At 46.0% G+C, this 11,880-nt stretch overlaps 1 protein-coding gene across 1 annotated transcript in view; it reads right to left on the bottom strand.

The window, feature by feature from the left end:
* Positions 1 to 386: 386 nt before the first annotated feature.
* The window catches only part of LOC116985835 (heparan sulfate glucosamine 3-O-sulfotransferase 4-like), a 165,085-nt gene continuing 153,591 nt past the window's right edge, over positions 387 to 11,880 (bottom strand). The window contains exon 2 of the mRNA XM_033040903.1: positions 387 to 1,339. Within this exon, the coding sequence (XP_032896794.1) occupies positions 697 to 1,339 (643 nt within the window). The 3' untranslated portion in view covers positions 387 to 696. The remainder of the gene's footprint in view (positions 1,340 to 11,880) is intronic.

Genomic DNA, 11,880 nt, shown 5'->3' with positions numbered 1-11,880 from the left:
CCTTGCAGAGCCAGAGACCCAGGTTCAATCCCGACTACGGGTGATTGATTGTCTGTACGGAGTTTGTAAAATAAACCTGTTCTCCCCGTGACCTGCGTGGGTTTTCTCCGAGATCGTCGGTTTCCTCCCACACTCCATAGACATACAGGTTTGTAGGTTAATTGTCTTGGTATAAATGCAAAATTGTCCCGAGTGTGTGTAGGACAGTGTTAGTGTGCGGGGAACGGTGGTCGGTGCGGACTCGGAAGGCCGAAGGGCCTGTTTCCACACTGTATCTCACAACTAAACTAGCGTAAACTAAACTAAACTAAACGCTGGTCCTTGCATTGCAAAAGGAAATCTGCCAAAAGAAATATGTCCTGAACAAGACACAATAAAGACAGAATGGGGCATCCTCAGTAGACTTTATCAACCAACCTGATTTGGATGAAGCGAACTGCGAGAAAAGGCCAGGAAATTGAGCTGACCTCAACATGAAAAATAATTTTCCAAAATAATCACAATTCATATGCACAACACCTTTGGTAATCTGTAATATAGCTGAAAAATCATTCCTCTTTTTTTAAATTAATTACAGTCTTATTAACATTCTTTATTTTGAAAGATGATCAATATAGTCTTAATTAGTTCCATCTCTTTTTTCAATAAGGAACCATTTTTGGTTCCCTTCTATTGAACTTCTGGATGTTAACATCCTCAACTGATTTCTTGATTTTCATCCTTTTCCCAATCAAAGTCTTCTCCCGTAATCTGATGGAACATGACGTTGAAAGGTCTGTAAAACTTCCGCAGTCTGTGGATTACATCGGGATCTATTTTCGGATGAGTTCTCCCCTTGGATTTTCCGAGGCATCTTGGCAGGCTGCTGTCTTCAGGTTTCTTCAGGCACGGAAATCCCTTGGTTTTGTTGAAGTAAAAATGTTTATCCGTGACGATCCTCTTGAGGCCCAAGAAGTCCTGGACTTTTCCCATTTCTCCGGCCGGGTCAATGATGAGCCTCTCCCCGCTGACGAAATGGATCTGGGAGAGGGGGAAGAACTGGAGCCAGTTCTCCAGGTGCAAGGCGTAGATCCCAATACGGATGGCGCTCCAAGAGGCGTCGATCAGGCCCAGGGTCCTGTTCTTGAAGGCCAGCACCTCGAAGGTGGGTATCTCGGGTTTCTTGGACAGTGTCTGTGTGTAATCCGAAATGGCTCTGGTCACTGGGTTCCTGACCACCACCACCAGCTTGGTGACCTTTGCCATGGAGAAGATGCGCTTTGGTGCCTCCCTGGTGACGAAGTAACTGGGCGTTTTCTCCATGGTCAGCTGGCCATCCAACGTCTTCGGCATCAAGTTTCTAAAAGCAAAAGAAAGACAGACACTTTAGAACAAAAGCCGATCGTATCTCCCCACTCCCTCCAAGCACCTCCCTCCAGTAAATGTTTCGTACAATAGTGTCACTGAGAAATCAGGCCATACTTAAAGCACAGACAATATCATTAAATCAGCCAGAATAACCCGAGCCTGGTTCTTTCTAGGCTCATTGGCAAAAGACTTACATATTGCACAGGCAGCTTACAATCCAGCGGTACGAATATTGATTTTTCTAACTTCGAGTAACCTGTGCATTCCCTCTCTCTCCGCCCTTTCCAATCCTAGTCATCCTACTAGTTTCACTGTCATCCTGCTTAGTTTCGCTGTTTCTATCCACTAGTTATTACCTTCTCCACAGCCAACAATGGACCATTGTGGGCTCCACCTGGCCTTGATCATCTGATTGGCTATGATTTGTTCTTTGTACCGTATCATATCTCTATTTTCCCTCTCCGCTGACCCTCAATCTGAAGGAGGGTCTCGACCCGAAACGTCACCTGTTCCTTTCCTCCAGAGATGCTGCCTGAGCCGCTGAGTTACTCTAGCACTCAGGTTCATTGCCTTCAGCAAACTGCCTGTTCGGTTGAGAGCAGCTAAGTCAGCAAAGTGGTCCATCAGAAACAAAGAGTCAACCGCTCAGAACTGTTCAACATGACATAGGGCCAGTGCAGGTAGCCCTGTACATTACATTCATGCATCGCCTGTGGTCCTGAAGATGTGTCAATTACTAGTCACAGTGCCATCTCTTTCATCCAAGGGACTATCCCTTTATTCTTTGACCAACAGGTTAAAACTCCCCTTTAACCCAGAAGTGCAGTGCATTGGCTCTGGTCACTTGGTTCCTAGAAACATAGAAACATAGAAAGTAGGTGCGAGAGTAGACCACCAGGTCCGTCGAGCCCGCACCGCCATTCGCTCATGGCTGAACACTAAACAGACACACTTACCCACAAACAGTAGACACAAGACACAGAACACAAGACACTACCCTCCCCTTTATACCGCTATCACCCCTCTCCACCCCAAGAACCTCGTGATCTCCTGGGGGAGGCAAAAAACCGGATAAAAACCCAGGTCCAATTCGGGAAAAAAATCCGGGAAATTCCTCTCCGACCCCAATCCAGGCGATCGACACTTGTCCAGGAGATCACTCAGGTCTTACTATACTAACCATACCTAGGTCCATATCCCTGCCCTCTCCCCGTAGCCCCTTATCCCCTTGGCAGCTAAAAAACCATCTATTTTAGTCTTAAATATATTTAAAGTTTCTGCTTCCACTGCTCCCTGGGGCAGTGAATTCCATAAATTAACCACCCTCTGGGTGAAGAAGTTCTTCCTCATCTCAGTTTTAAAAGAGCCCCCCCTTATTCTGCAACTATGTCCCCTAGTTCTAGTTTCCCCCGATCATTGGGAACATCCTCGGTGCATCCACCCGATCAAGGCCCCTCACGATCTTATATGTTTCAATGAGATCGCCTCTCATTCTTCTAAACTCCAAAGAGTAGAGTTCCAGCCTACTTAACCTTTCCTCATATGTCAATCCCCTCATTGCAGGAATTAATCTTGTAAACCTTCGCTGCACTGCCTCCAGGGCTAGTACATCCTTTCTTAAGTATGGACCCCAGAACTGTACACAGTATTCCAAATGTGGTCTCACTAATACTGTGTACAGCTGCAGCAAGACCTCCGTGTTTTTATACTCAATCCCCCTAGCAATAAAGGCCAAAACTCCATTGGCCTTCCTGATTGCTTGCTGCACCTGCATACTAACTTTTAGTGATTCATGTACTAATACCCCTAGATCCCTTTGCGTTGCATTACAACGCAGCTCCTCCTCATTTAGAAAATAACTTGCCCTATCATTTTTTTTCCCAAAGTGAATGACTTCACATTTATTAGTATTAAATTTCATCTGCCAAGTTGTTGCCCACTCACCTAGCTTATCTATATCCTTTTGCAGACTCTTCCTATCCTCCTCATCCCCTACTTTTCCTCCCATTTTTGTATCGTCCGCAAATTTTGATATATTACACTTGGTTCCCTCCTCCAAATCATTTATATAAATTGTGAACAACTGGGGTCCCAGCACCGACCCTTGCGGAACCCCGCTAGTTACCGGTTGCCATCCCGAGTATGAACCATTTATCCCCACTCTCTGCTTCCTATTTGTTAGCCAATCCTCTACCCATGCTAATATATTACCCCCAATCCCATAATTTTTTATTTTTAGCAATAGTCTCTTATGTGGCACCTTGTCAAAAGCCTTGACCCAAGGAAAAGCAATAGGTGACATTTCAAGTCTGATGAAGGGTCTCGACCCGAAACATCACCCATACCTTTTCTTCAGGAAGGGTCTCACCCGTTCCTTCTCTCCAGAGATGTTGCCTGTCCAGCTGAGTTACTCCAACATTTTCGGTCAACCTTTTCTCCAGACATTTGCCTGACTTGCTGAGTTACTCCAGCATAGTTAGTGCCTTGTGGTTTGCTTTTACACAGGGCACAAGGTCATAAAGGCATGTGATAGGAGCAGAATTAGTCCATTCGGGCCATCATGTCTACACCGCCATTCAATCATGGCTGATCTATCTCTCCCTCCTAACCCCATTCTCCTGCCTTCTCCCCGTAACCCCTGACACCGTCGCTAATTAAGAATCTATCAATCTCTGCCTTAAAAATATCCGGGCAATGCGATACCTTTCTGACAGAGGTGCCGTGTGTGCCATTATGTCCAAGCCAGGTTTAAAAGCCTAATGGCTGTGGGGAAGTAGCTATTCCTGAACCTGGTCGTTGCAGTCTTCAGGCTCCTGTACCTTCTACCTGAAGGTAGCAGGGAGATGAGTGTGTGGCCAGGATGGTGTGGGTCTTTGATGATACTGCCAGCCTTTTTGAGGCAGCGACTGCGATAAATCCCCTCGATGGAAGGAAGGTGGATTTTCCCCGAAATATTCAGTTTCCACCCACACGCCAAAGACATGCAGGTTTGTAGGTTAATTGGCCTGGTGTAAATGTAAAATTGTCCCCAGTGTGTGTAGGGTAGTGTTAAGCCCCTGTCCCACTTAAGAGACCTAAACAGCAACCTCTGGTGACCTTGCCCGCCACCTAAGGTTTCCATGAGGTCACCGGAGGTTTTGGTCACTCTCCCTAATGGTCGAAAGTGGTTTCCGCATGGTCGAGGCTTCATCTAGGTTGCTGCTATTTTTTCATCATGATTAAAACCGGCATCGATTAAAAATAGGTTGCCGTTTTAAAAATCCATAATTTTTTAGTCGCAGGTCTAGTCGAAGCCGGTTTTCTTCATAGTCGAGGAAGGTTTTCAACATATGCGTGGGAGGTGGTAGGAGGTTGCAGGTCACTTTGACCTCGATTTTTTTTTTTGGTGGCGGGCAAGGTCACCAGAGGTCGCTGTTTAGGTCTCCTAAGTGGGACAGGGGCTTTAGTGTGCAGGGATCGCTGGTCGGCGCGGGCTCAGTGAGCTGAAGGGCCTGTTTCCATGCTGTATCTCTGAACGAAACTGCACTACGAAACTGAACGAAACTACGTGAAGGTAGTTGAGTCAGGGACTATCCCAAAGTTTAAGAAACATTTAGACGGGTACATGGATAGGACAAGTTTGGAGGAATGTGGGCCAAACGCGGGCAGGTGGGACTAGTGTAGCTGGGACATGTTGGCCGGTGCGGGCGAGTTGGGCCGAAGGGCCTGTTTCCACACTGTATCACTTTGTGAATCTGAGCTCCATGGGCTTTTTATGGGATGCTGTTTGGGTCAGGACAACTCAATTGGCCAAGATGCAGTTCGCAAGGTGGTGAAGACTGTCGGAGACCCGGACAGCGTCTGTGTGCGGGGAGGTGTAATTGTCTATTTGCGTTGGCTGAAAATGAAACAAATCCAAACCCACGTGCTTTACTTATCCCAGTTTAAAAGCAGGTAAATTGGGAATCGCATTCAAATTCAGTCTTGCACCCAATGCACATATATTAGCTTTTTTGTGTGTGTGTATTGTTGTATGTGTGTATGTGTTGTGCGCGTGTATATTTTGTGTGTGTTTTGTGTGTGTATGTGTATGTGTCTATGTCTGTGTCTGCGTGCCTATATATGTGTGCGTGCATATCCATAGCGAAAAAAATGTTTTTTAGTAAATGTGAATGTCATTTGCCATGTGTCTGTCAGTGCGTGTGTGTGCATGTTTGTGCGTGTGTCTGCGAGTCTTTCTCTAGGCCAGTCTCCTGTGTGCAGTAATACATCGTGTGCATGTAATGAAACTTGGTCAAAGCTGATGAATCAGCTACATCCATCCTGGGGGAGCTAAAGGAACAGTGTCGAGGGAACTCCACACTGCACATAACTTGCGGTGAACCAGCCCAATAGTCTGAAATGCTAGCTCTGTTTTTCTTTCCACAGATCCTGCCTGATCTGCTGAGTTCTTCCATCATTTGTCCTCCTTATCCAGAAGGGAAGAATGCATATGCATGTAATGAAGCGTGGTCAAACTGATGAACCAACTGCATCTAATTAGGTTAGTTTAATTTAAAGATACAGTGCAGAAAGACTGGTTCCACGCCGACCATTCTTCTTCTTGCTAATGGCATGCACAGCCTAAAGTTGTTGGACAACTTGTTCTATTTGATCTTATTTGATTGTGCATGCCGGGTTGATTACATTCGTCGAAACAGGGCGGACCATGTGAAGGTTGCAATCTCCCACCCCACGCCGACCATTAAAACAATACATCACCAACACACACCAGTTGAAGGAAGCTTTTTGCACAGGTTCCTCTGCAGAGTCTGGCTTTAGTTTAGTTTAGTTTATTATGGTCACGTGCACCGTGGTACAGTGAAAAGCTTTTTTGTTGCGTGCTATCCAGTCAACAAAAAGACAATACATGATTACAATCAAACTGTCCACTGTTGACAGATTCAGGATAAAGGGTATAACATTCAGTACATGATAAAGTCCAGTGATGTCTGATTAAAGGCAGTGAGTAACAGCCTGGGTGTGGATACGTCTAGTGATTGCCAGCCCTCTTCAGCCAGACGACTTGGACCATTGCAGCCACACAATGTGTCCTATGACCACAGAAGAAATTGATGAATTATCGTCATGGAGTCTTACAGTGTGGGAACAGGCCCTTCTGCCCAACTTGCCCACACCGGCCAACAAGTCCCAGTTGCCTGTGTTTGGCCCAAATCCCTCTAAACCTGTCCTATCCATGTACAGTACCTGTCTAAATGTTTCTTAAACATTTCTCAGAATAGCCACTGAGTTACCCCAGCATTCAGTGTTTATATGTGTGTGTATATGTGTGTGTGTATATATATACACACACACACATATGCCATTTTTTTCCTGTTTATTATATTGTTTACAGTGTACTCTGTTTACATATTCTGTTGTGAAGAGTAAGGTGACGTGCCTCAATGACTATCGACCAGTAGCACTAACGCCGGTGGTGATGAAGTGCTTTGAGAGGTTGATCATGGAGCAAATCAACTCCTACCTCGACAAAAACCTGGACCCACTGCAGTTCGCGTACCGCCACAACAGATCAACGGTGGATGCGATCTCGCTGGCCCTCCACTCCGCTCTGGACCACTTGGACAACAAAGACTCATATGTCAGGCTGTTATTCATCGATTACAGCTCGGCATTTAATACAATCATCCCCTCCAAGCTGGTTACCAAACTCGCAGAACTGGGTCTCTGCGCATCCCTCTGCAATTGGATCCTCGACTTCCTCACTCACAGACCACAGTCTGTTCGTATTGGTGGAAATGTGTCAGCCTCGATAACAATCAGCACGGGAGCACCTCAAGGCTGCGTGCTCAGCCCCCTGCTGTACTCACTCTATACTCATGACTGCGTAGCCAGTCACAGTGCGAACTCCATCATCAAGTTCGCTGACGACACCACTGTTGTGGGACGTATCACTGATGGGGATGAGTCAGAATATAGAAGAGAGATCGAGCAACTGTCCATATGGTGCCAGCGCAATAACCTGGCCCTCAACACCAGCAAAACCAAGGAACTGATTGTGGACTTTGGAAGGAGTAGGAGGGAAACCCACAGCCCCATTTATATCAACGGGTCAATGGTTGAAAGGGTCAAGAGCTTCAAATTCCTGGGCGTGCACATCTCTGAAGATCTGTCCTGGTCCGAGAACACTAATGCAATTATCAAGAAAGCTCATCAGCGCCTCTACTTCCTGAGAAGATTACGGAGAGTCGGTTTGTCAAGGCAGACTCTCTCTAACTTCTACAGGTGCACAGTAGAGAGCATGCTGACCAGTTGCATCGTGGCTTGGTTCAGCAATTTGAGCGCCCTGGAGAGGAAAAGACTACAAAAAGTAGTAAACACTGACCAGTCCATCATCGGCTCTGACTTTCCTTCCATCGAGGGGATTTATCGCAGTCGCTGCCTCAAAAAGGCTGGCAGTATCATCAAAGACCCATACCATCCTGGCCACACACTGCTACCTTCAGGTAGAAGGTACAGGAGCCTGAAGACTGCAACAACCAGGTTCAGGAATAGCTACTTCCCCACAGCCATCAGGCTATTAAACCTGGCTCGGACAAAACTCTGATTATTATGAACCCATTTTCTGTTATTTGCACTTTATCAGTTTATTTATTCATGTGTGTATATATTTATATTATGGTATATGGACACACTTATCTGTTTTGTAGTAAATGCCTACTATGTTCTGTGTGCTGAAGCAAAGCAAGAATTTCATTGTCCTATACAGGGACACATGACAATAAACTCACTTGAACTTGAACTTGAACATATTCTGTTGTGCTGTTGCAAGTGAGAATGTCATTGTACTGTCTGGGACATGAGAATAACACTCTTGACTCTTTGTTGGTTGGATGATTCAGTTACAGAGCTGTGCAGAACCTTGTAGAGGACGCGGTGGGGAATACCTGCCGCGCAAGGTGTAAGCCGAGAAGACCCCTCCCGTGACGGCCCACATGGAGCCAAAGCCGCCGAAATCCAAACGAAGGCGCGGGAATGGCTGCGTGGAGACGAAACCCACGTGGAACCCGCCGTCGGAGTGCGAGAGTCGGACGCAGCAAGGTGGAAGGGCGCCGCGCTCTGCGCGTTGAATTGAATTGAATTGAATTGATTTTATTAGGGACAGTGCATATTAATAAACATTTGCATGTAATATGCAAGATTGTAGCCAGTAGCTAATTTCCATCTTTAGTCCCAACACAAGGTAAACACATCCCAAACAAGGTAAAAACAAAAGACAAAAACAAAAACAAACAATAAAGTAAAAAAGTAGCAATAAAAGAGTACCATAGGATAATTTTAAGGTAGATTATGATTGCAATTTTGATTTTGCAGTAACCATGTTTTTAGATGTTTGGTAAATGAGGTAATAATAATAATGGATGGGATTTATATAGCGCCTTTCTAATACTCAAGGCGCTTTACATCGCATTATTCATTCACTCCTCAGTCGTGGTAAGCTACTTCTGTAGCCACAGCTGCCCTGGGGCAGACTGACGGAAGCGTGGCTGCCAATCTGCGCCTACGGCCCCTCCGACCACCACCAATCACTCACAGACATTCACACACAGACAAAGGTGGGTGAAGTGTCTTGCCCAAGGACACAACGACAGTATGCACTCCAAGCGGGATTCGAACCGGCTACCTTCCGGTTGCCAGCCGAACACTTAGCCCACTGTGCCATCTGTCGTCCCCGGTAAGGGTTGGCAGATCCCGTATGACACATGGTATCGCGTTCCAGGTCTGCGACGCTCGATATGAAAATACTGACTGCCCAAAGACACTTTTCCTAAACGGGACGTTAATGACCACCCATCAAACACACACACACACACACACACGGTAAATAAAGCTGCGGGCTGGGTGAGACACTATTCCCATCTTCGATCAATAAACTGGGAATGGAGTATGAAAAGTACACCCCTCACAGCGAAAGGTCCAGATGCGTTGGCAGTGCAGGAAATGCAGCATTGATCTTGTCCTTTAGTTAATAGATGAAGTAGGATTGTTTATCACCCTTCTCCAACCAGTGTTGTCAGGGCAAAGGATTTCAACAGCTTAATGCAGCTGCCGGGAAATGGAGAAAAAAGCAAAGTGATATGCTTGGAGGGAACGGCATCGTCTGCCTTGCACTAAATCATCCAGTGATGAGCTGAGTGAGAGGTTGGTGTTATAAAACAGGCATAAAACTGCCAACTTCGGTTGGATGTATTCCTAGAGGTTTCATCTCATGACCTCCTCACTTGGCATCCAAGCTGCTTGGCAAATCAAGCTGCCTTTTTCCACCTCCAATATTTTGATTCTTAATAAAGGAGAAGGTTCCAAGGCATTTAAATTATCACGCCACTTTCTAATCCTTTCATGTTTTCCTCCACCCCCCCCCCCCCCCTCCCCACTCCCCCCTCCAGATTACTCAGGGCCACAATGCTGAAATTAATTCTTAATTCCAGAAGACTGAGGCAATTCCGGACGGTTGCCAACATGAAATGAGAATAGGCTGGATGCAGGGAAAATGTTCCCGATGTTGGGGGAGTCCAGAACCAGGGGTCACAATTTAAGTATAAGGGGTAGGCTATTTGGGACTGAGGTGAAGAGAAATGTCTTCACCCAGAGAGTTGTGAATCTGTGGAATTCTCTGTCACAGAAGGCAGTGGAGGCCAATTCAAGGATGTTTTCAAGAGAGAGTTAGATTTAGCTCTTGGGGCTAATGGAATCAAAGGATATGGGGAAAAAGCAGGAACGGGGTACTGATTTTAGATGAACAGCCATGATCATATTGAATGGCGGTGCTGGCTCGAAGGGCCTAGTGGCTTACTCCTGCACCTATTTTTCTATGTTTCTATATTTCAGGCTTGCCTCTTTACATTTACTCTCACATACCACCAGAGGCTGCCTAGAGGGCAGTGTAGGGCTGTGCAACACCTAGAGAGTCTCCCTGTACTATTAGGTATGTGATTTAGTTTTAGTTTTTGTTTTAGAGGTACAGCGCGGCAACAGGCACCTTCGACCCTCAACGACCAGCGATCCCCGCTCATTAACGCCACCCAACACGCACTAGGGACAATTTACATTTATACCAAGCCAATTAACCTACAAACGGCGATCATAAGCCATAAGTAGTAGGAGCAGAATTGGGCCATTCGGCCCATCTAGTCTACTCCTTCGTTCAGTCATGGCTCATCTATCCCTCCCTCCTAACCCCATTCTTCTCCCCATAACCTCTAACACCCGTCTCTTGTAACGTGGAGTATTGTGCTCCTGCTCTTTGGAGTGTGGGAGGAAACCGAAGATCTCGGAGAAAACCCACGCGGGTCACGGGGAAGAATGTACAAACAAACTCGCTACGGACAGCGCCCGTGGTCAGGATCGAACCCGGGTCTCTGGCTGTGCAGCGACTCCACCGCTGTGCAACAAAAAAAGAACAAAATCCTATCAACGGGACATTCCCCGAAATTTTTAATTTTGATTTTAATTTCTTTTATTTATATAGCACATTTTTAGTCAACTTGCATTGACCCCAAAGTGCTTCACATAATTACATCCACACACACAGGCAAAGGTGGGTGAAGTGTCTTGCCCAAGGACACACACAGGCAAAGGTGGGTGAAGTGTCTTGCCCAAGGACACAACGACAGTATGCACTCCAAGCGGGATTCGAACCGGCTACCTTCCGGTTGCCAGCCGAACACTTAGCCCATTGTGCCATCTGTCGTCCCGACAGAAATGACCTTGATCAGAGACTGTCCCTTTAAGTGAAGCTGCCAGAGCCCTGCAGAAACGGTAGCAGGATGAGAATTCTAAATATATTTCAGACACACAATCCCTGTAATCCATACATCGGGTCCATTCATGTAAACTATCGATCAGCAGCGATCTCTATACTGCAGATCAGGGGCCTTTGTAGTTTTCTCCAGTGTAATCTTCAGAAAAAAAGAGAATGAAAATGATCTCCAGCTACTCACAAACCATTCTGGCTGCAATTAAACTCTGAAAATGTGACTTTATCTTGAAAGAGATATAAGCAATTATTGATATTACACACGATGTCTGCTGACGACATCTCTGATCTTACCACACGAACCTTATGAGTATGGAATCAGATTCTCACAGTCATAGAGTTATCGAGTAATACAGCGTGGAAACAGGCCCTTTGGCCCAACTTGCTCATGCCGACCGACATGCCCCATCTACACTAGCCCCATCTGCCTGCACTTGCCCCATATCCCTCTAAACCTATCCTATCCACGTAAACCAGTCCAAATGTTTTTTAAATGTTGTCATAGTACCTGCCTCAACGACTTCCTCTGGCAGCTTGCGTAAAAAAGTTGTCCACCAGGTTGCTATTAAATCTTTCCCCCTCACCTTAAACCTATGTCCTCTGGTTCTTGATTCCCCTACTCTGGGTAAAAGAGCCTCTGCATTTACCCAATCTATTTTATACACCGCTATAAGATAACTTCTGCACTCCAAGGTATAAAGTCTTCACCTGCTCAACCTCTCCCTATATCTAAGGCC

Source organism: Amblyraja radiata, chromosome 22 (assembly GCF_010909765.2).
Source record: "Amblyraja radiata isolate CabotCenter1 chromosome 22, sAmbRad1.1.pri, whole genome shotgun sequence".
NCBI lineage: Eukaryota > Metazoa > Chordata > Chondrichthyes > Rajiformes > Rajidae > Amblyraja > Amblyraja radiata.
The sequence above is the reverse complement of the archived record's forward strand: the minus strand, read 5'-3'. Positions and strand labels throughout refer to the sequence as shown.